Genomic DNA, 24,391 nt, shown 5'->3' on the forward strand with positions numbered 1-24,391 from the left:
TAAACTCTGGAATTTGTTGCCAGAGGATGTGGTTAGTACAGAGGATGTGGTTAGTGTAGCTGTGTTTAAAAAAGGATTGGATAAGTTCTTGGAGAAGAAGCTTAGGGATGTGAATCGTTTTTTGACGATTTAAAATATCGTCCGATATATTTTAAATCGTCAAAAATCGTTAGGGCCACGATACAATACCAATTCCCCCGATTTATCGTTAAAAAATCATAAATTGGGGGAAGGGGGAGGGCAGGAAAACCGGCACACTAAAACCCCCTAAAACCCACCCCCGATCCTTTAAATTAAATCCCCCACCCTCCCGAACCCCCCCCCCCCATGCTTTAAATTACCTGGGGATCCAGCGGTGGTCCAGAACGGCGGCGGTCCGGAACGGCCCCCTCAATTGAATCCTGTTGTCTTCAGCCGGTGCCATTTTGCAAAATGGCCGCCGCAAAATGGCGGCGGCCATAGACAAAAACGATTCGACGCAGGAGGTCGTTCCGGACCCCCGCTGAATGACCTCCTGCAGTCGATCTCCTGCCGGCGCCATTTTCCGTACGGAAAACGATTCGCGGCAAGAAATCGCTTCCTGAACCCCGCTGGACTCCCAGGAACTTTTGGCCAGCTTGGGGGGGCCTCCTGACCCCCACAAGACTTGCCAAAAGTCCAGTGGGGGTCCGGAAGCGATTACCCCGGGACTTACGCGAGTCCCGGGGCTCTGCGCGCGCCGGGAGGCCTATGTAAAATAGGCTTCCCGGCGCGCAGGGCCCTGCTCGCCTAAATCCGCCCGGTTTTGGGCGGATTTAGGCGAGCAGGGCTCTGAAAATCTACCCCAAAGTGAGGCTTTTTTTTTTTTTTAAATAAAACCCTGCAACCTATCCTCATACTGATCATGAAAGTGGTTAGAATTAGGCCCTTTGTGCTTTTATATTTGTGACAAAATATATCTAAAATAAACTTAACAATTCCCCTTAGATAATTTTTGTTTTGTTTCCACTGCCAGGCACCAAGAACCCCTACATTGTTCCCTCTCTCACTCCATTTACCTATAAATACATCTCTATTGTCATCTTGCCACATATAAGCACCGACAGAGTCCCATTTCTTCCTATTCCCAGTCCAGCTATGGACACCAGAAGACCAAGATAAGCTGAATATATATCTTTAACCTTTTAAAAATTCTGCTAATAGAATTTTGAATACTTTTGGGTTACTGTTATTTGAAAATTCACAAACAAATGAATAAATACTCCTAAAATTGGATGGGTAGGATCATCTGATATCCCCAAATGTAAAATATCATTTTATTTATTTATTTCTATTCCACCTTTCAAACATTTCAAACAGATTGCATTAGGGGTGCAATAGATATTTCCCTGTCTCCAGAGGGTTTACAAGCCAAGGGCCTCATTAAAAGGTGAATTTAAAAATCCCGGCGTGCGCACTAATTAGGGGATTTTGTGAATAAGTCAGGCTCACGTGTGCTGACTGTATTTTAAGAAGCGCCCAAATAGGAGTGTATCTCGCACAGCACACACACATATCCAACGTTTTTAAATAGGGGAGGGGCATGGTCTGGGCGCTTCAGGGCATGAACCTGAGACGAGCACGTAAAGACTTACACGCCCTAGCGAACGCTGAGGTTCCCTGCCGTGTTACTTTACCTCTGCTATGGATGCCGTGTAAGTTAAAAAAAGAGAAAAAAAAAAAGAAAACTAGGCAGATCTGAGGGGTTTTAAAAGTCAGAGCTAACTGGAGGGAGTGAAGGTTAGTAGACTTGGGGGGTATGGAGAACCTCTCTCTTAAAAGGGTGAACTGGAGACAAACTGTCAAAACTGGGAATGGTGTCGGTGCACGCAACTTTTAAAATCCCCCCAATTTAGGTGGTAGAAGTGGGATTTGGCACACATGTGCGCACGGCAAGGCTATTTTATAAAGAGCATATATGTTATACAAAGGCTCCGTCCCTGAGTGCTGGCCAAGGTATGCACACAAATGTGCGCCCGCGCTCCGGTTTGAAAGTTACCATCTTACTAAGCATTTTTCCCACAGACACAGAATGGGAGAAAAGCCTCAGTAAATCAAGCCCTACGTTTGTCATGGATCCTGCCTTGATAAAGGTAACGAAGGGAGTTAGAAATTATCACTGCCTCCTGCTACTCTAGAAAATTATGCCCTACAACCTTCATTACCATTACTCAGAATTGTACACAGTATTCAAGGTGCAGTCTCATCATGGAGCAATACAGAGGCATTATGACATTTTCCATTTTATTCACCATTCCCTTCCTAATAATTCCTAACATTCTGTTTGCTTTTTTGACTGCCTCAGTACTCTGAGCTGACAGTTTCAATGTATTGTTCTTCTCAATATATATATATAAATGATCTGGAAAGGAATATGATGAGTGAGGTTATCAAATTTGCGGACAATACAAAATTATTCAGAGTAGTTAAATCACCAGCTGATTGTGATACATTACAGGAGGACCTTGCAAGACTGGAAGATTGGCATCCAAATGGCAGATGAAATTTAATGTGGATAAGTGCAAGGTGTTGCATATAGGGATAAATAACCTTTGCTGTAGTTACACGGTTAGGTTCCATATTAGGAGCTAGCACCCAGGAAAAAGATCTAGGCATCATAATGAATAATACTTTAAAATCGTTGGCTCAGTGTGCTGCAGTGGTCAAAAAAGCAAACAGAATGTTAGGAATTATTAGGAAGGGAATGGTTAATAAAACGGAAAAAATGTCATAATGCCTCTGATCGCTCCATGGTGAGACTGCACCTTGAATACTGTGTACAATTCTGGTTGCCGCATCTCAAAAAAGATATAGTTGCGATGGAGAAGGTACAGAGAAGGGCAACCAAAATGATAAAGGGGATGGAACAGCTCCCTATGAGGAAAGGCTGAAGAGGTTAGGCCTGTTCAGCTTGGAGAAGAGTCGGCTGAGGGGGGATATGATAGAGGTCTTTAAGATCATGAGAGGTCTTGAATGAGTAGATGTGAATCGGTTATTTACACTCGGATAATAGAAGGACTAGGGGGCATTCCATGAAGTTAGCAAGTAGCACATTTAAGACTAATCGGAGAAAATTCTTTTTCACTCAATGTACAATTAAGCTCTGGAATTTGTTGCCAGAATGTGGTTAGTGCAGTTAGTGTAGCTGGATTCAAAAAAGGTTTGGATACGTTTTTGGAGGAGAAGTCCATTAACTGCTATTAATCAAGTTTAGTTAGGGAATAGCCACTGCTATTAATTACATCAGTAGTATGGGATCTTCTTGGTGTTTGGGTAATTGCCAGATTCTTGTGGCCTGCTTTGGCCTCTGTTGGAAACAGGATACTGGGCTTGATGGACCCTTGGTCTTACCCAGCATGGCAATTTCTTATGTTCTTATGATGCCTAAATCTTTTTCCTGGGTGGTAACTCGTAATATGGAACCTAATTTTGTGTAGCTAGTGCAATGGTTATTTTTCCCTGTATGCATCACCTAGCACTTGTCCACATAAAATTTCATCTGCCATTTGGATGCCCAATCTTCCAGTCTCACAAGATCCTTCTGCAATTTATCGCAATCCGCTTGTGATTTTACTACTCTGAATAATTTTGTGCCATTTGCAAATTTGATCACCTCACTCATCTTACCTCATTTCCAGATCATTTATAAATATATTAAAAAGCACCAGTCCAAGTACAGATCCCTGAGGCACACCACCTTTTATCCTTTTCCACTGAGAAAATTGACCATTTAATCCTACTCTGTGTTTCCTGTCTTTTGACCAGTTTATAATCCACAAAAGGACACTGCCTCATACCCCATGACATTTTCATTTTCTTAGAAGCCTCTCATGAGGGACTTTGTCAAACGCCTTCTAAAAATCCAAACATACCACATCTACTGGTTCACCTTTATCCACGTTTATTCACCCCTTCAAAAAAATGTAGCAGATTTGTGAGGCAAGACTTCCCTTGGGAAAATCATTCCTTTAGCATATCATTCACTTGCAGAATCACACTTACCAGATGGTCACAGATGGGACGAAATGCATTTGTGCCACATACGTACAGAACATTGTCATTTAGCGGCTGAAGGACCCTTACATAATTCATGCACTCGCTCTGAAATGAAACAAGCAGATATAGAATGTTAAGAGAATGCAGTCAACTAGGCTTCTAATAAAAAAAAAAAAAATCTACACTGTTAGAAATATTAACAAGGCCCTTCCTGTGAGCTGGCTGCTCAGGAGATTATAGGCACCTGAATACCAGGTTTGCTCAGACATTGAAGACTACGAGCACATGAGCAGTGAAACCCACTGTTTTTCTGTAGTTTAAACTACACACTGTAGTTTCCTTAAATGCTGCCAAGACACAGATGGTACTCTGCAAATACTGTGTGTAGGAACAGGTTTCATCACATTATAGGTTCACAGTACTTAGCTGGAAGTTGCACTGAGGTCACATTACCTTTAATTTTTCTTTTTTGATACATTCATTTCTTTGGTCCTCATTGGCCTTCCAGGATACCTAGAATAATGCAAAACCAGTGTAATTTCAACATTATCCTCTTCTCAGTACTCTCTGGCAAATGCCAGGTGTACAGCATCCTGCTGAGTACTAACAACTATACTGGCTCTGCAGAAGAGCGGAGTCTTAATGTTGTGAGATCTTTAGGGAGTAGTGATTTACTAAAAGACAGCATGATGGTAAAACCTGCGTATACATCGCGCACGCAGACTTTGCAAAGGATTTTCAAAGGCAAGCCCTTACATGCATTAATTTGCTTTGAAAATCTTTGGGATAATTAGCAGAATATGTGCATAAAATATCTGGTATATTCTTACACCTGCTCCAAGCTGGGTGTAACATGTGCCCATTAACTTAGGCACCTCCTTTTCAAAATCAAAAACTATGCATGGAAGAGCTGACTCCACCACAATCTCACCCACTGGAATGCCTCCATGCACTGCAGTGAGTGTAAAACTAAATGCAAAACTGAGATGCACATGTACTTTTCCGTGCACAGGCCCCAGACTGATTTTCAAATCCAGGGCCAATGTGTGTAAATCCTTTTGGTTCATATCTCCCAAAAGACCAACACAAAAAGATATAGCATATGAACTTTCAAGAAATCAAAGATCTTGGCCTCATAAGCTCATTTACATTCTACTATATCTTTTGTGTTGGCCACTTAAAAGATTGCATGGTCTATAAAGCCAGCAAATATAAAGCGGAAACAAGATATGGATAAATGCTCCAAGAGTATGTGCAGCCTCCAAAACTGTCCAACACCAATAGGAGCAAAGGTCAGCCAGTGCACACCATGCAGGGTTTTTAATGAGGGCACTGGTTGCTAGGCCTTGACCAAAGGCTGAAAGTTATAGCCTGTCTCATACCTCCCTCCCAACTCCCATTTCAGATCTGAAGACCAGAAATTTGTTCTGAAATGCAAACAAGGTTTCACAGGAAATGGCATCACCATAGGTTCTACAGAAACCTTCTTGTTTGAAAAAACCTGTAGGTCATTAATGAAGTCTTTCCTAGTTGTGCTGGGTCTTCAGCTACTCTGCCCTTTCTATAAGTGCCTGAGAATTTTTGAAAAGTTCCTAAAAGTATCTTCAGCTACTCTCATACCTGCCTATGCACACCTTTTCATCATGTGACCAGCACAGCAAGTCGGTGACTTCTCGTAACTCCCAGTGAAATCAGGAAAATCACCTACTTGTGACTGGGATCACAGCAGTGGAAGCTAGTTAGTGTACGCTCAGGTCTTAACGTTGATTCATTTTTGCAACCAAAAATGTTTACTATGAATTTCTTAAAAGCTTTATATTCTAGGTGGCTTCTTGATGTTTTTGCTCCCAGTCAAAATTTATATAGCTCCTGTTGTGGTAGTTGAGCCTGGATAGAAGGGGGTCAATGGGATCACAGGGCCACTCATCAATTCTTCTCCCACTCCAGGAGCCCCAAAGGTCAGGTTCTTTCTGATGGGGGTGGAGGATAAGGAATGCTCCTCCTGTGCCCAAGGTGGTGGAGGTGACTCAAATTCTCTATCCTAGGGAGATACATCCCCATTTTTCAATAGCAAGGGATGTGAGTGCCAACAAACTGCGCAGGCCCAAAATATGTAGCTCTGTACATTCCAATTTTTTTTGCCCTAACAACTTGTAATCACAGCTCTCCAGTTATTCTACTTGTATAAGCGTCTCTCAGTAGTTGGGCCAGGGAAAATGTTCACCCTCCAGGCTTGGACAAGCAAGGTTTCCCAGGCAGACAGGGGTATCCTAGTTGAGCAAAAATATCCCTACCCAAAATACTGGTGGTCAACAATAAGGTTTCAGTCCCTACACAAACTCCCAATTGTACCTCACTTCCCAGGGTGAAGACTCCGGATAAGGGCCTGCAAGGGTAAATAAAATATCTTACTCACTATTCTCTTTCTCCAGATGACAAACAAGATCTTTCAGATGAAAGGTCCAGGCAGCAGGGAACAAAACAGCTCTTCTGGTTTTCCCCCACTTCAGGGTAAGAAGGGTGGCAACAAACTTCCCATCAAAACATAAGGCAAAATCTCCACAAAAAGACAAAAACTGGAACTCTGCTGCAGCAAGTCACCCCTTTTCCATCAACAGATTGTGAGATGGAGAGAAGCAGCATCTTCTCTAACTCCTGGTCTAAACTAGAAAAAAAGGCTTCCCAAAATCCTCTAATCTAAGGATACCTTGGATATCACAGAAAAATCACAAAAACAAGTCCAAAAATCTATTAAACAACCCCTGGGCCCAGCACCAGCAAAGCAGTTCCCACCTTCCTAGTTCAACTCAACTCAGGAAAAACACCCTTTCATCTCTGACTTCTAACTAAAAATGCCGTACCTAAGCTGCTTTTATACAGTAAGAAGCTGGCCATTCCAGAAAGCTCTATGGAGATGCTGTTCTAACAATGGTGCACCCTCTCTCTCTCTCTCCTAGTTCAAAAAAGAATTTAGCAACGAGGGCCATATAGTAGTGATTTCCAAAGGGTTATCACAATTATATTGCAACAAGTCAGCTATTTACTATATTTATCTACCTTTTAAATGGGCTCTGACCGACGGCCCGCAAATGCGCAGTAGAGAGCAGCTCTACCGCGCATGTGCGGGCCAGCACGTCGGTCAGAGGCGTGCGTGCCCGAAACAAAATACATGGCGGTGGGGCCGCAGGAGCGGCGGCGGCCGCGAAGCAGGAGCGGGAGGAGGAGCAGAGGCGCCGCGCGCGAGTGACACCCCCCCCCCCCCCGAGATCTGCCGGCAGGAGCGGCAGGAGAAGCAGCACCGCGCGCGCGCGCGAGTGACACCCCCCCCCCCCCCGAGATCTGCCGGCAGGAGCGGGAGGAGAAGGTGGTGAGAGAGAAGGTGAGAGAGAGAGAGAGGGAGGTGACAGAGGGAGGTGAGAGAGAGAGAGGGAGGTGACAGAGGGAGGTGGGAGGGAGGGAAGGTGAGAGAGAGGGAGGTGTGAGAGAGAGGGGGGAAGGAGGTGAGAGAGAGGGAGGTGAGATGCGGGGGAGGGAGGTGTGCGAGAGAGGGGGAGGAAGGTGAGGGGAAGGAGGGAGAGAGAGTGAGAAGAGGGAGGAGGGGGGGGGAGGGAGGGAGGAGAGAGTGAAGGAGGAGGAGAATGAGGTGGAGGGAGTGGGAAGAGGAAGGACACGGAACACCCCTGAGCCCGTTGTTTACGGGCTCTTAACGGCTAGTGAGGACTATAAAACACACTTCGGGCCGGATTTTAAATCCCTGCCGCCCACACGTAAAATCCGGGCCTTTATGCGCGTGGCCGGGTCCTTCGAGCAAGAGCCTATTTTCAAAAAGGCCCGGCCACGAGCGAGCACAAAGGCTGGTATGCGGCATACGTGCCGGCCAATTCCCGCAAGGAGCAGGGGGAGGGGGACGGGAGCCAGCAGCATTGCTCACTATCCCGGCTGCCAGCGCACACAGTGGTTGGGGAGGAGAGGGGAAGGGGAAGGGAGGTTAGGGAGGAGGTAGGAATGCTCCCTCCCGGACCACTCCTTAATTGGACTGGGAGAGAAGTGGGGAAGGCCGGGATGCGTCGCCGCACGGAATTTGCAGAACTGTACCCCCTTTGCACGCATGTGCGCGCAAGCCCAACGACTTTATAACATGTGCGTGTGCCAGGAAGCACGCGCACCTTTGAAAATCTGCCCCTATGGTTTTAAAGGTCTTATAGCTTGATAAATACATGTGGACTGGCTCATTTCTTCTCCTCTACAAAAGTTCTCTTCATTGTCTTCTGCAAAGAAAGTTCTCTGCAGGACCTGAGCTCTCAGGCACATGCTTGCCACAGGCTACGTGTGGGACCAGGCTGGCCCAGCTGCTTGTCATTGTACTCCTTTCTCTGTTGATTGACCAGTTCTTTCCTTCTCCTGCATAGGATAATCAACTCTGCCCTCATCTTACATGGGCCTAACTGCTGGCTGTTTTCTTTCTGTTGTCTTGCTCTTCCCTAACAATATTCTTTCTGATTTGGTCCTGTGGTTGGGTCACAACTGCTGTTCAACTGGGACATATTTAATCTTCCATGGAGAGGTGGAGGAGAGGAAGAAAGATGACTTTGGAGATGTACAGAGGGTGGGTGCTACTATCAGTCCATAAATTGCAGATAAGATGCAAGCTTCCTTCCCTTCAACTGCCCATCTCCTAGGGAGGCAGACTTCTACTGTAGCTGCCTGAACTGCTACTGTGGGAGAGAAAAAAAAAGGGGGGAAATGGATAAAGTGCGTAGCTTGCTGGGCAGACTAGATGGGCCGTTTGGTCTTCTTCTGCCGTCATTTCTATGTTTCTATAGGTTGGCTTAACTACACTCACCACATCATTTCACATAACTATACAGGACTATTCTATTAAATGCATTGATTGTTTTTTTTTTATGACTTATGAAAGTTCGAATCTTTGTACTAATAATTAACTTTTGGGCCAATACAGTAAAGTTTGCTCAGGCCGAGCACACAGTTAGCCTCCGTTTGGACACGCATTTTTGACGCGCTATTATTACCCCTTATACAATAAGGGGTAATAGCACATGGAAAACGCACAGCCAATCCCCCGAAACTAATAGCGCACATCACATGCAAATGCATGTTCATGAGCCTATTAGTTAGTCACGCTCAATACAGAAAGTGAAATGTGTGGCAAGGCAGGAGTTAATTTCAGAAAGCACCGGGCAAGTGTACAGAAAAGCAGAAAAAGCTGCTTTTCTGTACACCTCCGACTTAATATCATAGCGATATTAAGTCGGAGTCCTCAAAAATAAAAAAAAATAAAAAAAATCTTCAAAAAAAAAAAATCTGCCCGCAGATTGGAAAACGGATGCTCAATTTTGCCGGTGTCCGTGTTCCGAACCCGTGGCTGTCAGCGGGATTGACAACCAATGCTGGTAAAATTAAGCATCGGCTGTCAAACCCACTGACAGCTGCCGCTTCCGCCAATAAGGAGGAGGCGCTAGCAAGGGCCCTAATTTAAAAACTGGAGTTTAATCTTATGTTCTGTACATACACACGTTTAATATGTTTATTTATCTACAGTTTGATGTATTAATAATTTTATATCAATGAGTTACCTTTTTGTGTCTTACAGATTGTAATCTGCTTATGTTTTTATGTTATACTTGTAAACTGTTTTGAAGGCTAGCACCAAACAACGGTATATAAAAGCCTACAAATAAATAAATAAACTATGAGCATTGATAAGGTCTGCCTAGCAGATTTTCATCCACATAATGGAACTGCAAGGGTAGGTGGGAAGGATGATCCCTGCTGCAGAGGTGATCTTTACTTAATTTGAAATGTACGTATTGCAAAGCCTTTTCTGAAATGCCAATCTTCAATGCGAGTAGAACAGAACATATGGCTCTTGTAATCTTAGAGGCCAACTTTCAAACGGTATAGGCATCTAACTTTGTGTTGCGGGTGTGGACCCTTGGACCGAGGTGGAGTTGGCACCCTACAGGTCCCCACCATCAGCTGCCATGCGTCCAACCATGGGATTTTCCTGGTATCGGGGCTTGCATAACTGGACTAAGGGCTGGGGGTAAGTAGTGTTCCACGGGGCAGGCCTGCAGACCGCCAAACGCAACCCTTTGGAAGTTAGGCCCTAAACTGGCTCCTTTGAAAAGTAATCACAAAATAAGAGAGTACGGACCCCCTACTTATTACATCAGAACGCACATATATAGGGAACCCTATAAATTCTTTCTCCACATTCACATATTACTGTACTACTATAACAGTTTATTATTATCACTGTTCCTTAATTACAACAACTGTTAATACAGTACATACAGATCATTTTTTGTCATTTTATTAATTACATCCATTAGTACTTATAACAATAATGCAAAGACATGTGCAGCCTAATATACATCAATGAACCACACATATTAGCAGCAGTATACCACAATGTTGTGAACTGCTCCCGATTGGAAGGAGTTTTTTTCGGGGTTGAACAGCTAATGAAGAGAACTTCAATTTGATAATTTGTGGTGAAATTTAAAAAGAAGGGGGGTGGTTTTAATGGGTGGGGAGTGTGTGTGGATGAGTGACTGATATGGGGGTATGTTTTTAGATGTTAATATACTGCTGCTAATATGTGTGGTTCATTGATGTATATTAGGTTGCACATGTCTTTACATTATTGATAGTATAAGTACTAATGGATGTAATTAATAAAATGACAAAAAATGACCTGTATGTATTTTATTAACAGTTGTAATTAAGGAACAGTGATAATAATAAACTGTTATAGTAGTACGGTAATATGTGAATGTTGAGAAAGAATTTATAGGGTTCCCTACATATGTGTGTTCCTTTGAAAAGTGACAGTGTTCCGTGACTAAATCTGGATTTCTATTTTTCATTAGGCCTCTAGTTAGGTGCCTAAAAAGTGAGCATGGCCAGGAGTGGAATCAGTAGAAAGAAGGACGATGGGCTCCTAAGTTGGATGATCAAATCTAGCTGCCCAAATCCTCTTTCTCACCCATCGAATTTGAAATTAAATTACAAGGCTGACAATCACCTGGGCACCCTCCCCATCATCTGTCCACCTAATTCTAAATTTACCTTGTGAGGGCGTCTTGCAGCTCCGCCCATCTGAAGAATAAATATAGTGGCTAAGTGCACCCCGATGCACCCTCCCATCTGCCAGAAGCCTCCTGTCCCCTAAATTTCGCTAGCCAAGCCAGGAGGACACAGGCTTATGGTGCTCTGGATTGGTATCTAGCATTGCTCTTTGGCTAGGAGAGTTTTTGGATAGAAGGCTTATAATGGATGGGAGAATATGTTGGGATGCCCTCAGCTGCTACATTCATTCTTTGGATAGGTGAGAGGGAAAAGATTCTGGGGTACACTTGGTCCACTACATTCATTCAGAATTGGGCAGGTCGGAGGGGTTCTGGATTGTCCTTTGCCCTGTGAATTAATTTGGAATCAGGCAAGTGGGATGGGGTCTCCAGGGGTCCATCAGCCCCATGATTTAATTTAGAATTGGATGGAAAAAGAATTAAGTCAGATAACACTAATTTTCAGCGCTAGCTAGCAACATTTAGGTGCCCAAAAATTAAGTATCCTAATTCTAGGAAGTTAAATTGTAGTTGCTTACTGTAGATTGAGACTGATTTTTATCCAAGTATATAACCAGCTACATGTGACTGAAAATAATTTAAAGATAGGAAGCCAAAAGTTGTCCAGCTAAGTTAGGCAGTCAACCTTTCTTAAAAATCATCTTGTAAGTTTCTTGGTTTTCTATATAGTTAAATGGGGTTTAAGCTCAATTTTGTAATGACTCACTAAGAGCCTTTTGAGTATTTGAATTAAAATGCATACCTTGTGCTGTTTTTCAGAAATGTTCAATGCATTTACGGCAAAGATTGCTTCTCTAGCCCCCACGTATAAAACATTTTTATCTTCATTTAGTAATAAAACTGAATAGTGGAAGACATCTGGTTCCTGAAAATATTTTAGATCCACTTCTGTAAAACACACACAAAAAAGGGCAGATGATACATAATTCTATAAAACTGATTCTTGCTCTGTTACTTTAAACATTTTCTGCTGCTCCAGATGAGGGTCACAAAATATCACCATGCAGCATCTGAATGGAAACAAAACAATGAATTGATAGCTGGCTCATAATAAACCTGCAGCTATCCCATTCTCAATATTATGATAAAAGCTCAATACCATGAATTTCATCAGCACTCCTAAAGCAACGAGAAGGTCCAGACAGCAGGTCCAAACAGCAGAATACAGTGGATCACCAAAAAATCTTTGTCAAGTTATTTTAAATATTTCTTTTCCTTCTCAAAGCTGTTCAGCATCCTTTGATTGTAGTATGTGTCTACAATCAAGAAAGCATAATAATATAAGGACCTGTACTCCTAAATCAATGCAACTCTTCTTGCTAAATACATCTTTCCTATCCATCCACATCCATCAAATATAGAGCAGTAAACTTGTTCAGCGATTTAACCAGTTTTAAAAAATCGTAATTTCATTCTGCAGTGAGTAGTATAATAGATGCATTATCAATCAAAATTGACATCAGCCAATCAGCATTCACTTCCGGTCTAAGCCATACCCACTACTGCCACAAACTCTGCCCATGCCCCTCACACTCCCATAGAATGGCATAGACCCACCCATGCCCCAAGCCAAATCCTGAAACATATCAACATCCCAAACCATACTCCCTCCTTCCTTAGACCGGCCCCACCTACTGTTATAAAATTACCTATTATGGGGTTGGGATTAGGGCAGCGTGTTCGCTGGCTACACTGGTTAGAGCGTCAGCCGGAGGTTTCAGTGGGGCTCGATTGGGCTTGTTTAATTCCGGGTGACTGACATCGGGGGCGCGCACGCACATGAGTGCCTGACGTCGGGTCACATGCAGGCGTGTTGGGAATTATTGGTGATCGTGTTCGGATCAGACAAGGAAGTTTGTGTTTGAATGAAAGGAGCTTCGAGGGAGTGACAGGGAGCTCGAGCCGATTCCAACGGTGAAGGTACATCACAGATTTCTAGTCTAACTGTACTGAAGAAAAGCGTTCAGGTTGCCTTGGCAACCAACAGCAACAGTGAACACATCTCTTCAGTTTTATCTCTGCATTTTTACCTTGTATTTTGTCTTTTGCCTTGTATTACATATATTTAATTTGTTGCCAAGTAGTATTCCTGTTCCTGGTGTTCATGCTATGGATCTACGCTGTGTTAGTCAAATTCATTTTTGAGAATCTTCGCTGTGCTCAGCTTTACTTTTCAGCTCGAAGGTCAGTTACATATAAAGACTGTTGAGAATCTTTGCTGTGCTCAGCCTTACTTTCAGCTCAAAGATCAGTTACATATAAAGTCTGTTTGTTCTCAGATCCATCTATTGACTTTATAAAATCTTAGTCAAATAAGAGTCCACAAATTTACTTATAACAGTATAACAGTTTGCCAAGGCCATGGACTCAGTGGATCTCTCTGGCCTCCAAGCTATTCCTGGTCTGGCTCAACAGTTGCAACAGCAGCAACACTGTTTAGATGTTTTGTCCGCTATGGTAGAAAGATTAGTTAACTGTCTGGAGGCAACACCCTTGGTTGTAACTCCGCCTCTGGCTTCTCCAGTCGTTGGTCCAGCTGCATCTACACAACTATGCAGGAGATGCCAAGCAGTGCCGAGGTTTCATCAACCATTGTCTCATGCGGTTTTCTCTTCAACCCATGCAGTTCCCATTTGATCTGGTGAAGACCACTTATATTTTGTCTTTATTGGATGGAAGGGCTCTGGCATGGGCTTCTCCACTGTGGGAGCAAGGTGATCCTCTGCTGGGAGATCTGCAACAATTTTTGCATAATTTTAAACTTGTATTCGATGAACCAGCTCATCAGTCTACTGCAGCCTCTGAACTTTTGCATCTCCATCAAGGCTCCCCGCTGCTGGTCGACTATGCAGTTGAAATCCGTACTTTGGCATCTGAGTTAGGATGGCGAGAGGATAATCTACGCAGTGTTTTCCTTGAAGGGCTATCTCCTCGCATTAAAGATGAGCTTGCGGCAAGGGAGCTTCCTGAGGACCTTGAAGACCTAATTAACCTGTCAGGAAGAATTGATTGCAGACTTCAGCAATGGGCTCGAGAAGTTAAACCTGTCCGAAGGCCTGTTGCACTGGCTCCATCATTCTCTCATCCAATGGCATTACCTTCTGAACATCAATCCAGCCAGAGTGTGGAGCCCATGCAACTTGGCCGCAGTCCACTCACACCAGAAGAAAGGAAATATTGCCATTCTCTAGGTTTGTGTTTATACTGCGGTGTTAAGGGACACATGTTAGCACAATGTCGGGAGCGACCGGGAAACTTCCAAGCCTAGGTGTTACTGGGGAGCTAATCCTAGGTTGTGCGAGTCCTGCTCCCCAATGTATGGTTCCAGTTATCTTGGAGTATCCTTGGGGAACCTTTGTTACCTTGGCTCTTTTAGACTCTGGGGCCGGAGGCAATTTCATTCTTGCAGATCTGGTCCAACAGTTACAACTGTCGGAGGTTCCTCATTCACCACCACTACGAGTCTCATCTACTCATGGCACTCCATTGCCAGGCAGCATTTCTTCAACCACTGCTCCTGTAGTCCTACGCACTGGAATTTTTCAGAAGGAGAAAATCTCCTTCTATGTCTTGGACACATCCATTCATCCCATAGTATTGGGTCTACCCTGGCTTCAGAAGCACTCACCACTTATTGATTGGAGGTCTTTACAAATCACTTCCTGGAGTACAACCTGTTTTTCGAGCTGCTTGTCGAATCTGCCACGACCAAGTGTACCTATAGCTGTTTCTCCTTTGACATTGCCATCTCACTACATAGAGTATGCATGTCTTCTCTAAAGAAAAGGCTGAACCTTTACCTGAATATCGGATTTTCGACTGTGCAATTGATTTACTACCTGGTGCTATTCCTCCTCGAGGACGAGTTTATCCATTGTTTCAACTCCTTCACCCGTAGAGACTGATATCCTCTTCCTCTTATTCCTGAGCTCTTGGACCGTCTACAAGGAGCTAGGATATTTACAAAATTGGATCTCCGAGGAGCATATAATTTAATACAAATAAAACCAGGCGATGAATGGAAAACTGCATTCAATACTCGTGATGGGCATTACAAGTATTTAGTTATGCCTTTTGGATTTTGTAATGCACCAGCAATTTTCCAAAATCTGATGGATGAGGTTTTTCAGGACATGCTCCATTCCTCAGTAATTGTATACTTAGATGATGTTCTCATATTTTCTAAAGATATCCATACCCATCGACAACAAGTACGTTTGGTATTACAACGACTTTGTGAGAATCATTTATTTGCCAAATTAGAAAAGTGTGTATTTGAACAATTCTCATTACCCTTCCTGGGATACATTGTATCTACTTCTGGATTCCATATGGATCCAGGAAAATTTTTTTAGCAATTAAGGATTGGCCTCATCCTGTTGGAGTGAAGGCTCTTCAGCATTTTTTGGGGTTCACAAACTTTTACAGACACTTTGTTCCCCATTATTCTCAGAAGGTAGCTCCACTCCCGGCATTAACCAAAAAGGGGGCTAATGCCACAGAAGGGCCTACAGAAGCAATCCAGGCATTCTAGGAATTAAAACAAGCATTCCTACACGATTCTTGCTTGCATCACCCAGATCCCACATGACCCTTCATAGTGGAGGTTAGATGCTTCTGATATAGTGGTTGGGGCTGTTCTCTGTCAAATATCTGATAAAGGATCTCTTCTTCCGTGTTCGTCCTTCTCAAGGAAATTTACTCCTTCGGAGAAGAATTATGGAATTGGGGACAAAGAACTTTTAGCCATTAAAATGGCTTTTGAAGAGTGGCGTCAGTGGCTGGAGGGAGCTCAACATCCAGTGGTAGTATACACCGATCATAAAAACCTGGAATATCTGTATTGTGCTCAGTGTTTAAATCCTCAAAGCTCGCTGGTCCTTATTTTTAGCCGCTTTAATTTCTCTTTACGCTACAGACCAGCCTTCAAAAATATACGAGCAGATGCTCTCTTTCTCGTATCACAGAATCTGAGGACTTGCCTTCTGTACCTCAATACATTATTGACCCTGCTAAGATCCATTTTGCAGCCTCTGACATGGTGTCTGCTAGTAGGATGGTAGTGCCTCTTCGTTTACGTAAGAAGGTCCTGTCTTGGGCCCATGATTCTCTCAGAGCAGGACATTCTGGGAAGCTTCGTTCTCAAGAACTTTTGTCTTGTTATTATTGGAGGCCACGAGTAAACCAAGACATCAGAGCATATGTAGACTCTTGCCCAACCTGCGCCAAACGAAAACCCCTACCAGGACATCCTTGGGGTTTGCTTCAACCGCTTCCTATTCCAGTGGAACTGTGGACTCATCTTTCTACAGATTTTATTGTGGATTTACCAACATCAGAAGGGAAACAAGTTATCTGGGTTAATGTTGACAGATTCTCTAAAATGGTTCATTTTGTAGCTCTTAAAAAGATTCCAATTGCATCATAACTTGCACAACTTTTTTCTGAGCATATCTTCCGTTTACATGGATTGCCACAACATATAAATTCTGATAGAGGGTCACAATTTACTGCGAAATTTTGAAAAGCTCTTTGCAAAAAATGTGACATACAATTGGATTTTACTTCTGCTTTTCATCCACAGGGTAATGGACAAATTGAAAGAATCAATAGAATCCTAAAGACTTATTTACAATCATTCATAGGAGAGAGGCAAGATAATTGGGTATCTTTACTTCCTTGAGCAGAATTCTCATATAATCACCCTACTCAATCAGCTATGGGATTTTCTCCATTTCAATTAGTATATGGTAAACAACTAATACTTTAATGCCGTATGGTACATTTTACTTACATGAAAAATTGCTTGAAAAAACAAAAATATTAAAATAAAAAAATAATTTTAATACGGGTGAATTAAAGACCTATGATTAAAGATGATCCCACAAGCGGCTTAAAAAAAGAGCAGAGATGCTCAAAGAGACCGCGGGATCTTATGAAGGTCTATAAACCACTTGTGTAAATATTGTGTAATGGGACTTGGTTCCAAGATATTTTGAAATATTTGAAGGAAATGGTTAGTTGACTACAGTTTACAATTATTAAACAACTAAAACCGCCATTACCTCCTCTATTGACAGTACATTCACCTGCAGCTCAGATTACCGCTCAACACTTTGGAAGTCTACACAAGCTAATTTAATTCGAGCTAATTCAGCAGCTAAGAAGGCAACAGATAAACACCATAGAACCGCACCAGTTTTTCAACCTGAAGATAAAGTTTGGCTTAGTACTCGAAATATACGTCTTAAATTACCTACCATGCATTTAGCTCCCAGATATATTGGACCGTTTTACAATTATAGAATGAATTGGTATAGTTTCTTATCGCCTAAAATTACCTTTGAAACTTCGAAATCATAATGTATTTCATGTTTCTTTACTCAAACCATTGATCACATCTAGGTTTCATAGTGTTCCATCTGAATCAACAAGTATAGCTGCGGATGCAGATATTATTTACCAAGTACAGGATATTCTGGACATTCATTTCTTTCATCGACGATTGGAGTACTTGATTTCCTGGGAGGGTTTTGGTTCTGAGGAGAACACTTGGGAACCTGCCTCCAATATTTTGGACAAATCTTTATTAACACAATTTCATTTGGACAACCCAAGTAAACCTAAACCTCCAGGAAGGGGGAGTAAGAAGGGAGGTATGGCTATAAAATTACCTTTTGTGGGGTAGGAATTAGGGCAGCATGTTCGCCGGCTACGCTGGTTAGCACGTCAGCCAGGGGTTCCAGTGAGGCTCGATCGGGCTTGTTTAATTCCGGGTGACTGACATTGGAGGCGCTCGCTTGCATGCATGCCTGACGTCGGGTCGCATTTGTGTTCGGATTTGAAAGGGAAGTTTGTATTTGAATGAAAGGAGCTTCGTGGAGTGACAGGGAGCTCGAGCCAATTCCAACGGTGAAGGTACATCACAGATTTCTAGTCTAAATGTACTGAAGTGAAGCGTTCAGGGTGCCTTGGCAACAAACAGCAGCAGTGAATGCATCTCTTCAGTTTTATCTCTGCATTTTTACCTTGTATTTTGTCTATGAGAACATAAGAAAATGCCATACTGGGTCAGACCAAGGGTCCATCAAGCCCAGCATCCTGTTTCCAACAGTGGCCAATCCAGGTCATAAGAACCTGGCAAGTACCCAAAAACTAAGTCTATTCCATGTAACCATTGCTAATGGCAGTGGCTATTCTCTAAGTGAACTTAATAGCAGGTAATGGACTTCTCCTCCAAGAACTTATCCAATCCTTTTTTAAACACAGCTATACTAACTGCACGAACCACATTCTCTGGCAACAAATTCAAGAGTTTAATTGTGCGTTGAGTAAAAAAGAACTTTCTCCGATTAGTTTTAAATATGCCCCATGCTAACTTCATGGAGTGTCCCCTAGTCTTTCTACTATCCGAAAGAGTAAATAACCGATTCACATCTACCGTTCTAGACCTTTTGCCTTGTATTATATATATTTAATTTGTTGCCAAGTAGAATTCCTGTTCCTGGTGTTCATGTTATGGATCTACGCTGTGTTAGTCAATAAATTCATTTTTGAGAATCTTCGCTGTGCTCAGCCTTACTTTCAGCTCGAAGGTCAGTTACATATAAAGACTGTTTGTTCTCAGATCCATCTATTGACTTTATAAAATTTTAGTCAAATAAGAGTCCACAAATTTACTTATAACAGTATAACACCTACCCCAAATCACACCCATGTGTTGCTCCCGTCAGTCGCAGATGGCTATGTCCTCTGTTGCGCACCTTTCTCCTGCCTAATTCAGTTCCAGTGGGTAAGATGGCTGCCTCCGCTTCCACACGCCGACCTCTCCAGCATCCCCGGACCAGCATGGGCGATTGTGTTTGCCATTTTCCTCCTAGGATTATCTAGGGCGCGCAAGCGCTGACCTTCCTTTTACATGCAACATGGCGGGAAACTTGGGGGCATCCCCTCCGCATGATGTCACTACCTATGGATATTTAAACTCCCTTCGCTAACCCAGCTACAAGTTAGCAAGGATTCCTTTCTGCTGATTTCGCCTTGTGATCAGTCGCTTGCTGCTCTGTGTTCCCACTTCTGGATGATTCAGGTACCCGCTCCTTCGTGGCCTAGCCTTGCGGACCACTACCGGATCTCTCTCTCCCAGGCCATCCTTCTATGGTGAATTCTCGGCATACCCCTCTCTGCGGACCACTACAGGATTTATCTCTCTCTGGCCTTCCATCTGTGACTTGGTTCTCAGCCTACCCCACTTCGCGGACCACTACCAGACCCAGTTCCTTCTCAAGACCGGGTGAGACTTCATCTCCATGCTACAGAGTACTGACAGAGCTACATCATCGGAGACCCTCCTCCTCTGGGCTAAGGTTCTCTGCCCGCTTCTCGAGCTATATTTCCTGTGTCCATTATAATTAGAGCCAGCCTATCGCAACAAGTCCCCACAGGGCTTCACCCTGTGGGAGGAGCCATCTCTTGCTGTGACCAAGGGCCAGAACTCACGTCAAAATCATAACACTATGACTGTACCCACACCCCTCCCATCCCATAGAAGTGAATAAAATAGCCCCTCCTATTCTTTTCCCTAAGCCACACCCACGTTAACACCCCCCCCCATACGTCCCAGCCCCATACAACACCCCCTATGTTGTTACCGAAAATGACCCTTGACCGACTTTTGATGACATCATCGGAACTCTAGCATACACCCCACCCACAAAAATACACCCCCTAGAACATCATCAGAAATGGCCCTATCACTTTTAATGACGACAGAATTAATGAACCCTGTCCGCTTTTTGATGACCTCACCAGAAGTTCAAATGGTTGCTACTGGGAATGGTGACAGAGCCAGAATCAGGACTTTCTGACCCTGGATTTAAAAGTTAGTAGCTGTGATGTAACAGGAAGCTCTCTCTCATTCTGTCCATAGTGACAGGGAGAATTTCCCCCCTTTTCTCCTTCCCTCAATGTAAATACCTATGCCTAATGATCCTACCTGGCAGACATGCAGTGTGATATGTGAGCCATCCTTTTGAAGTATACAAAACGGATTATTAACAGCAGGGGTGGGGTGTGGGGGTTGAGAGACTAGAAACTCAGGCATGCAAAAGTGAATAAAACAAGGCTTGAGTTTTCTTTTTAAATACAGACCACTGCAACCATGCGAAGCAGCTAATAAATAAAATTTATTATGACCAGGCGCAAGAAGAAGTTTTGATAGAATAAATCTTCTTTTTCAGGTTGCTGAAACATGTAATGAAACAGCGACTAGAAAACAAGTAACTGAATGGCTTATAGATCAAGATGCTTATACTTTACACAGACCTGCTAGGTCACAGAAGGTTGGATTACTAATAGCTGCATGCAATTTAGTATGCATAGGCATGCCCAGACTTGTACAACTGGATGTAGAAATAAACACGTGATAACTATTTGAAAGACAATAACTGCTCATGAAAAGCTTTAACTTTGTGATTCTGAGGGCCATGGGGATTTTCCCGCCATGGGCCCTTTAAATATTTCAGTGGGGTGCGAGTACACGCCTAAAGAAATGCTGGTGGGGGCCGGGCAGAATTGCCAGAGACTGAGGTTTACCTTTGCAATGAGGGTTCAGCCATTAGGACTGGACATAAGGCCTGGATGGACAGGCGCAACTATTGAGGACAGAGGTCAAGCCACCTAGGGACATAAGGCCTGGACGGACAGGCACAGAAATCGAGATCAAACCCTTGTAGGGACATAAGGCCTGGACGAACAGGCACAGCAATCGAGGACAGAGGGCAAGCCCACGTAGGGACATAAGGCTTGGACAAACAGGCAAAACAATTGAGGTCAAACCCTTGTAGGGACATAAGGCCTGGATGAACAGGCACAGCAATTGAAGACATAGGTCAAGACCAGCTAGGGACCTAAGGCCTGGACGGACAGGCACAGCAATTGAAGACATAGGTCAAGTCCACCTAGGGACATAAGGCCTGGACGGACATGCACAGCAATTGAGGTCAAACCCTTGTAGGGACATAAAGCTTGGACGAACAGGCACAGCAATCGAGGACAGAGGTCAAGCCCACGTAAGGACATAAGGCCTGGATAGACAGGCACAGCAATCGAGGTCAAACCCTTGGAGGGACATAAGGCCTGGACAGAGGACGGACAGGCACAGCGTTTCAAGTCAGGTGCTTGTAGGGACGTACGGCCTGGACAGTGGACAGACAGGCACAGCGTTTCAGGTCAGGTACATGTGCTGCAGTGCTTATATTATCTGGAGGCACTTGGAGCTGCTGCAAGGCTTTCAATTGCTTTTATTCATCTTGCCATTCACAAGGAAAATTTGGAAACCCAAGCAAAGGCAGGTTTACTTTCAAAAACACTAGCATTTCCATCAACTCTGGTGCCAGCCTTGAGCGGTGAGGGCGGATGATATCCCCTGTCATTGAAAAGACACGTTCACTGGTCACACTGGTTTGTGGACATGAAAGATATCGCTGAGCCACTTTGGCTAGGTGTGGCCAGACAGTGGACTTGTGTGCCCAATATGCCAGCAGATCTGTCGGCATATTCTTTGTCGGCTCTGAGAGATACTGTGTCACTGACAGCTGTGCTGGTGTGTCCTTTGCTTGGGTGGGCTAAGAGTCACTCATGCCAGCTGCTTTCTCTCTAGCCTGTAGCACAACAAATGAATCTTTATGGGCAACATGCCTTTGGCATTCTGAAGTGGAGGAGGAGGAGGTACTGTCACCGACAGAGTGCTGCTCCAGCTTGGGCTATCACAACTCTCTGAAGTGCCCGCTGTTTCCAACTCTGCTTCATGCCTAATCTGTCTCTGCATATGGCGCTCCTGTTCACAGACTTTTGATAACAGCAGGTCCTTCACCAATAGGAGACAATCGTACTGTAGGGCAAGTTTCCCTTTCACACGGGGATCACAGACTGTGGCGAGCATATATGTGTTCTGTTTTATTAAAGGCCTTAATCGTTCTTCTACCTGCTGCTACAAAATATTAAGACAATGCAGCACCTCAACTGTCATTCCCTCTTTCTGTTTAAAGGGCTCCAAATTTTCATCCAGGAAATTAACTATAGGGATGATGTCAGCCAAGTTGGCACTTCTGGAACTCAGCTCCTCCGTGACATCCTTGAACGGCTCCAGGATTTTTACCAGCTGACTCATGATGCCCTAGGGGATTTTTACCAGTTGACTCATGATGCCCTAGGGGATTCTGCACACCTATGTCCATTGTACCAGAAAGTTCATGAAGGGGTGTCTGCAGCTCCACTAACCTCTCGAGCATCATAAAGTGGAATTCCACCGGGTGGCAATGTCTTGAATGAGATGCTTGTGAGGCATCTCCAAATCAGTCTGCTTTTGTCGGAGAACCTGCCCCGCCTGATGTCATCAGAGGGCGCTGCCTGGCCATTCCTGCCATTGACCTTTTAAATATGGGGGAATCGGGCGGGCATGCACCTAGGGAGGCAAGAAAGGAGGCATCATGGAAGGCAGTCTAGGTCCTGATATTCCAGTGGCATCCTGCCAAATAGGAGAGTGGCTAGCTGGAGCAGCGCCATGCTGCTTCCTGCCACATTCAGATAAGAATGCCCATCGGAGCCTTGTAGGAGTCCGGAAGCCGGTGTAGTAGACAGCCACGAGTGGCTGGGGAGGCACAGCATCAAGACTATGAGACCGGGCATGGCCTGAAGGTCTCATCCTCTAAACAGTGTCCCATCCTCTAAACTCCCTTCCCTGAGGTTTTAGGTTTCCTGGTGTGCATGACATGGAATTCCCTCAGGAGATTCTTATCTAGGAAATTAGAAGTGGGCTCCTATGTGTTGTTTTCTAGGCTATAGCCTTCCCAAGAAATAAGATACTCCCATTTCTTCCCTTGTCAACAGATGTTGAGAATTTCCTTTATCTAATAGGTAGCATCATCCTCAAAGGAAATTTCTTGCGGTTTGGGTGGCTTCCTTGAGGGCCACGAGAGAATTAGTAGTTTCAAGAGGGAGACAGGGAAGACGTTGTGGACTCCTAAGGAAGTAGGCAGACATAGCTGGTAGGTAATGGGACTGAGTTGCCTAAGGATGGGAAGAGGCCCAGTCTATCTGGGATCGAGATGCATAGAGGGTAACCATAGCCAAATATGGCAGGTGCTAAGCCAGACCTTGTCCCTTGAGCACCAGATGATACCTCGGCTCGAAATCAAAATGGCAATGAATAGAAACCAGTGAGCTTTTTGAACGTTCAAGCATTGGGCATGCTGGAGACGGTCCAGATTTTTATAATCAGTGTAGATGGTCATGTGATGTTGAGCAACCTCCAGCCAGTGGCGCCATTCCTCTAAGGCTAACTTAATTACAAGGAGTTCTCTATCACCAATACCATAATTGCATTTGGCAGGAGAGAATTTTTTTGAGACGAATGAACATGAATACAAGTGCCCTTGGTGGAGTGGTGACTTAATACGGCACCTACCCCATGGTCCGCCAAACGCAACAGAGGTGACCAGAATTGCATAAAGTATTCAAGGTGCAGTCCCACCATAGAGCAATACAGAGGCAATATGATATTCTCCATTTTATTTACCATTCCCTTCCTAATAATTCCTAACATTCTGTTTTCTTTTTCGACTGCCGCAGCATACTGAGCCGACGAATTCAATATATTATCCATTGTGATGCCTAGATCTTTTTCCTGGATGGTTAACTCCTAATATGGAACCTAACATCGTGTAAATACAGCAAGGGTCTTTTTCCCCCTATATGCATCACCTTGCACTTGTCCATATTAAATTTCATCTGCCATTTGGAAGCCCAATCCTCCAGTTTTGCAAGGTGCTCCTACAATTTATTATAATCTGCTTGTGAATTAGCTACTCTGAATAATTTTATCTGCAAATTTGATCACCTCACTCGTCATTCCCTTTTCTAGATCATTTGATGATATATTAAAAAGCTCCAGTCCAAGAACAGATCCCTGATGAATAAAACATCATTCAGATTCAAGTAGAGTAAAGATAGTGGTATTGTATAACCAGTCTCTAAGATGATGCAAAAGATACACTTGAATATATTGATCCAAATCAGCTAATACAAGCAAACCTCCCTGCCAGTCATTCCATAAGAATTTTAATGGTACTCCTGCTCTATAACTGGGGTGGAGTGGTCTACTGGGGCATCAGGCATGCCACAGTGGGCCAGTCAGCCCAATCACATGGGTTGGCTTGATCGAGCAGCCCCCATGTCTGCAGAGTCACTGCAGCCACCACCAGGCC

The 24,391-nt window shown here is 43.8% G+C and overlaps 1 protein-coding gene across 1 annotated transcript in view; it reads right to left on the minus strand.

Annotated features, from left to right (window-relative positions):
- Positions 1-24,391, minus strand: part of LOC115099407 (semaphorin-4D-like) — a 167,024-nt gene that overhangs the window by 141,940 nt on the left and 693 nt on the right. Inside the window, exons 2-3 of the mRNA XM_029617038.1 lie at positions 4,468-4,527; positions 4,021-4,119 (exon numbers count right to left, since the gene is read on the minus strand). Coding sequence (XP_029472898.1) covers positions 4,021-4,119; positions 4,468-4,527 — 159 coding nt within the window. The remainder of the gene's footprint in view (positions 1-4,020; positions 4,120-4,467; positions 4,528-24,391) is intronic.

Source organism: Rhinatrema bivittatum, chromosome 1 (genome assembly GCF_901001135.1).
Source record: "Rhinatrema bivittatum chromosome 1, aRhiBiv1.1, whole genome shotgun sequence".
Classification (NCBI taxonomy): Eukaryota; Metazoa; Chordata; class Amphibia; order Gymnophiona; family Rhinatrematidae; genus Rhinatrema; species Rhinatrema bivittatum.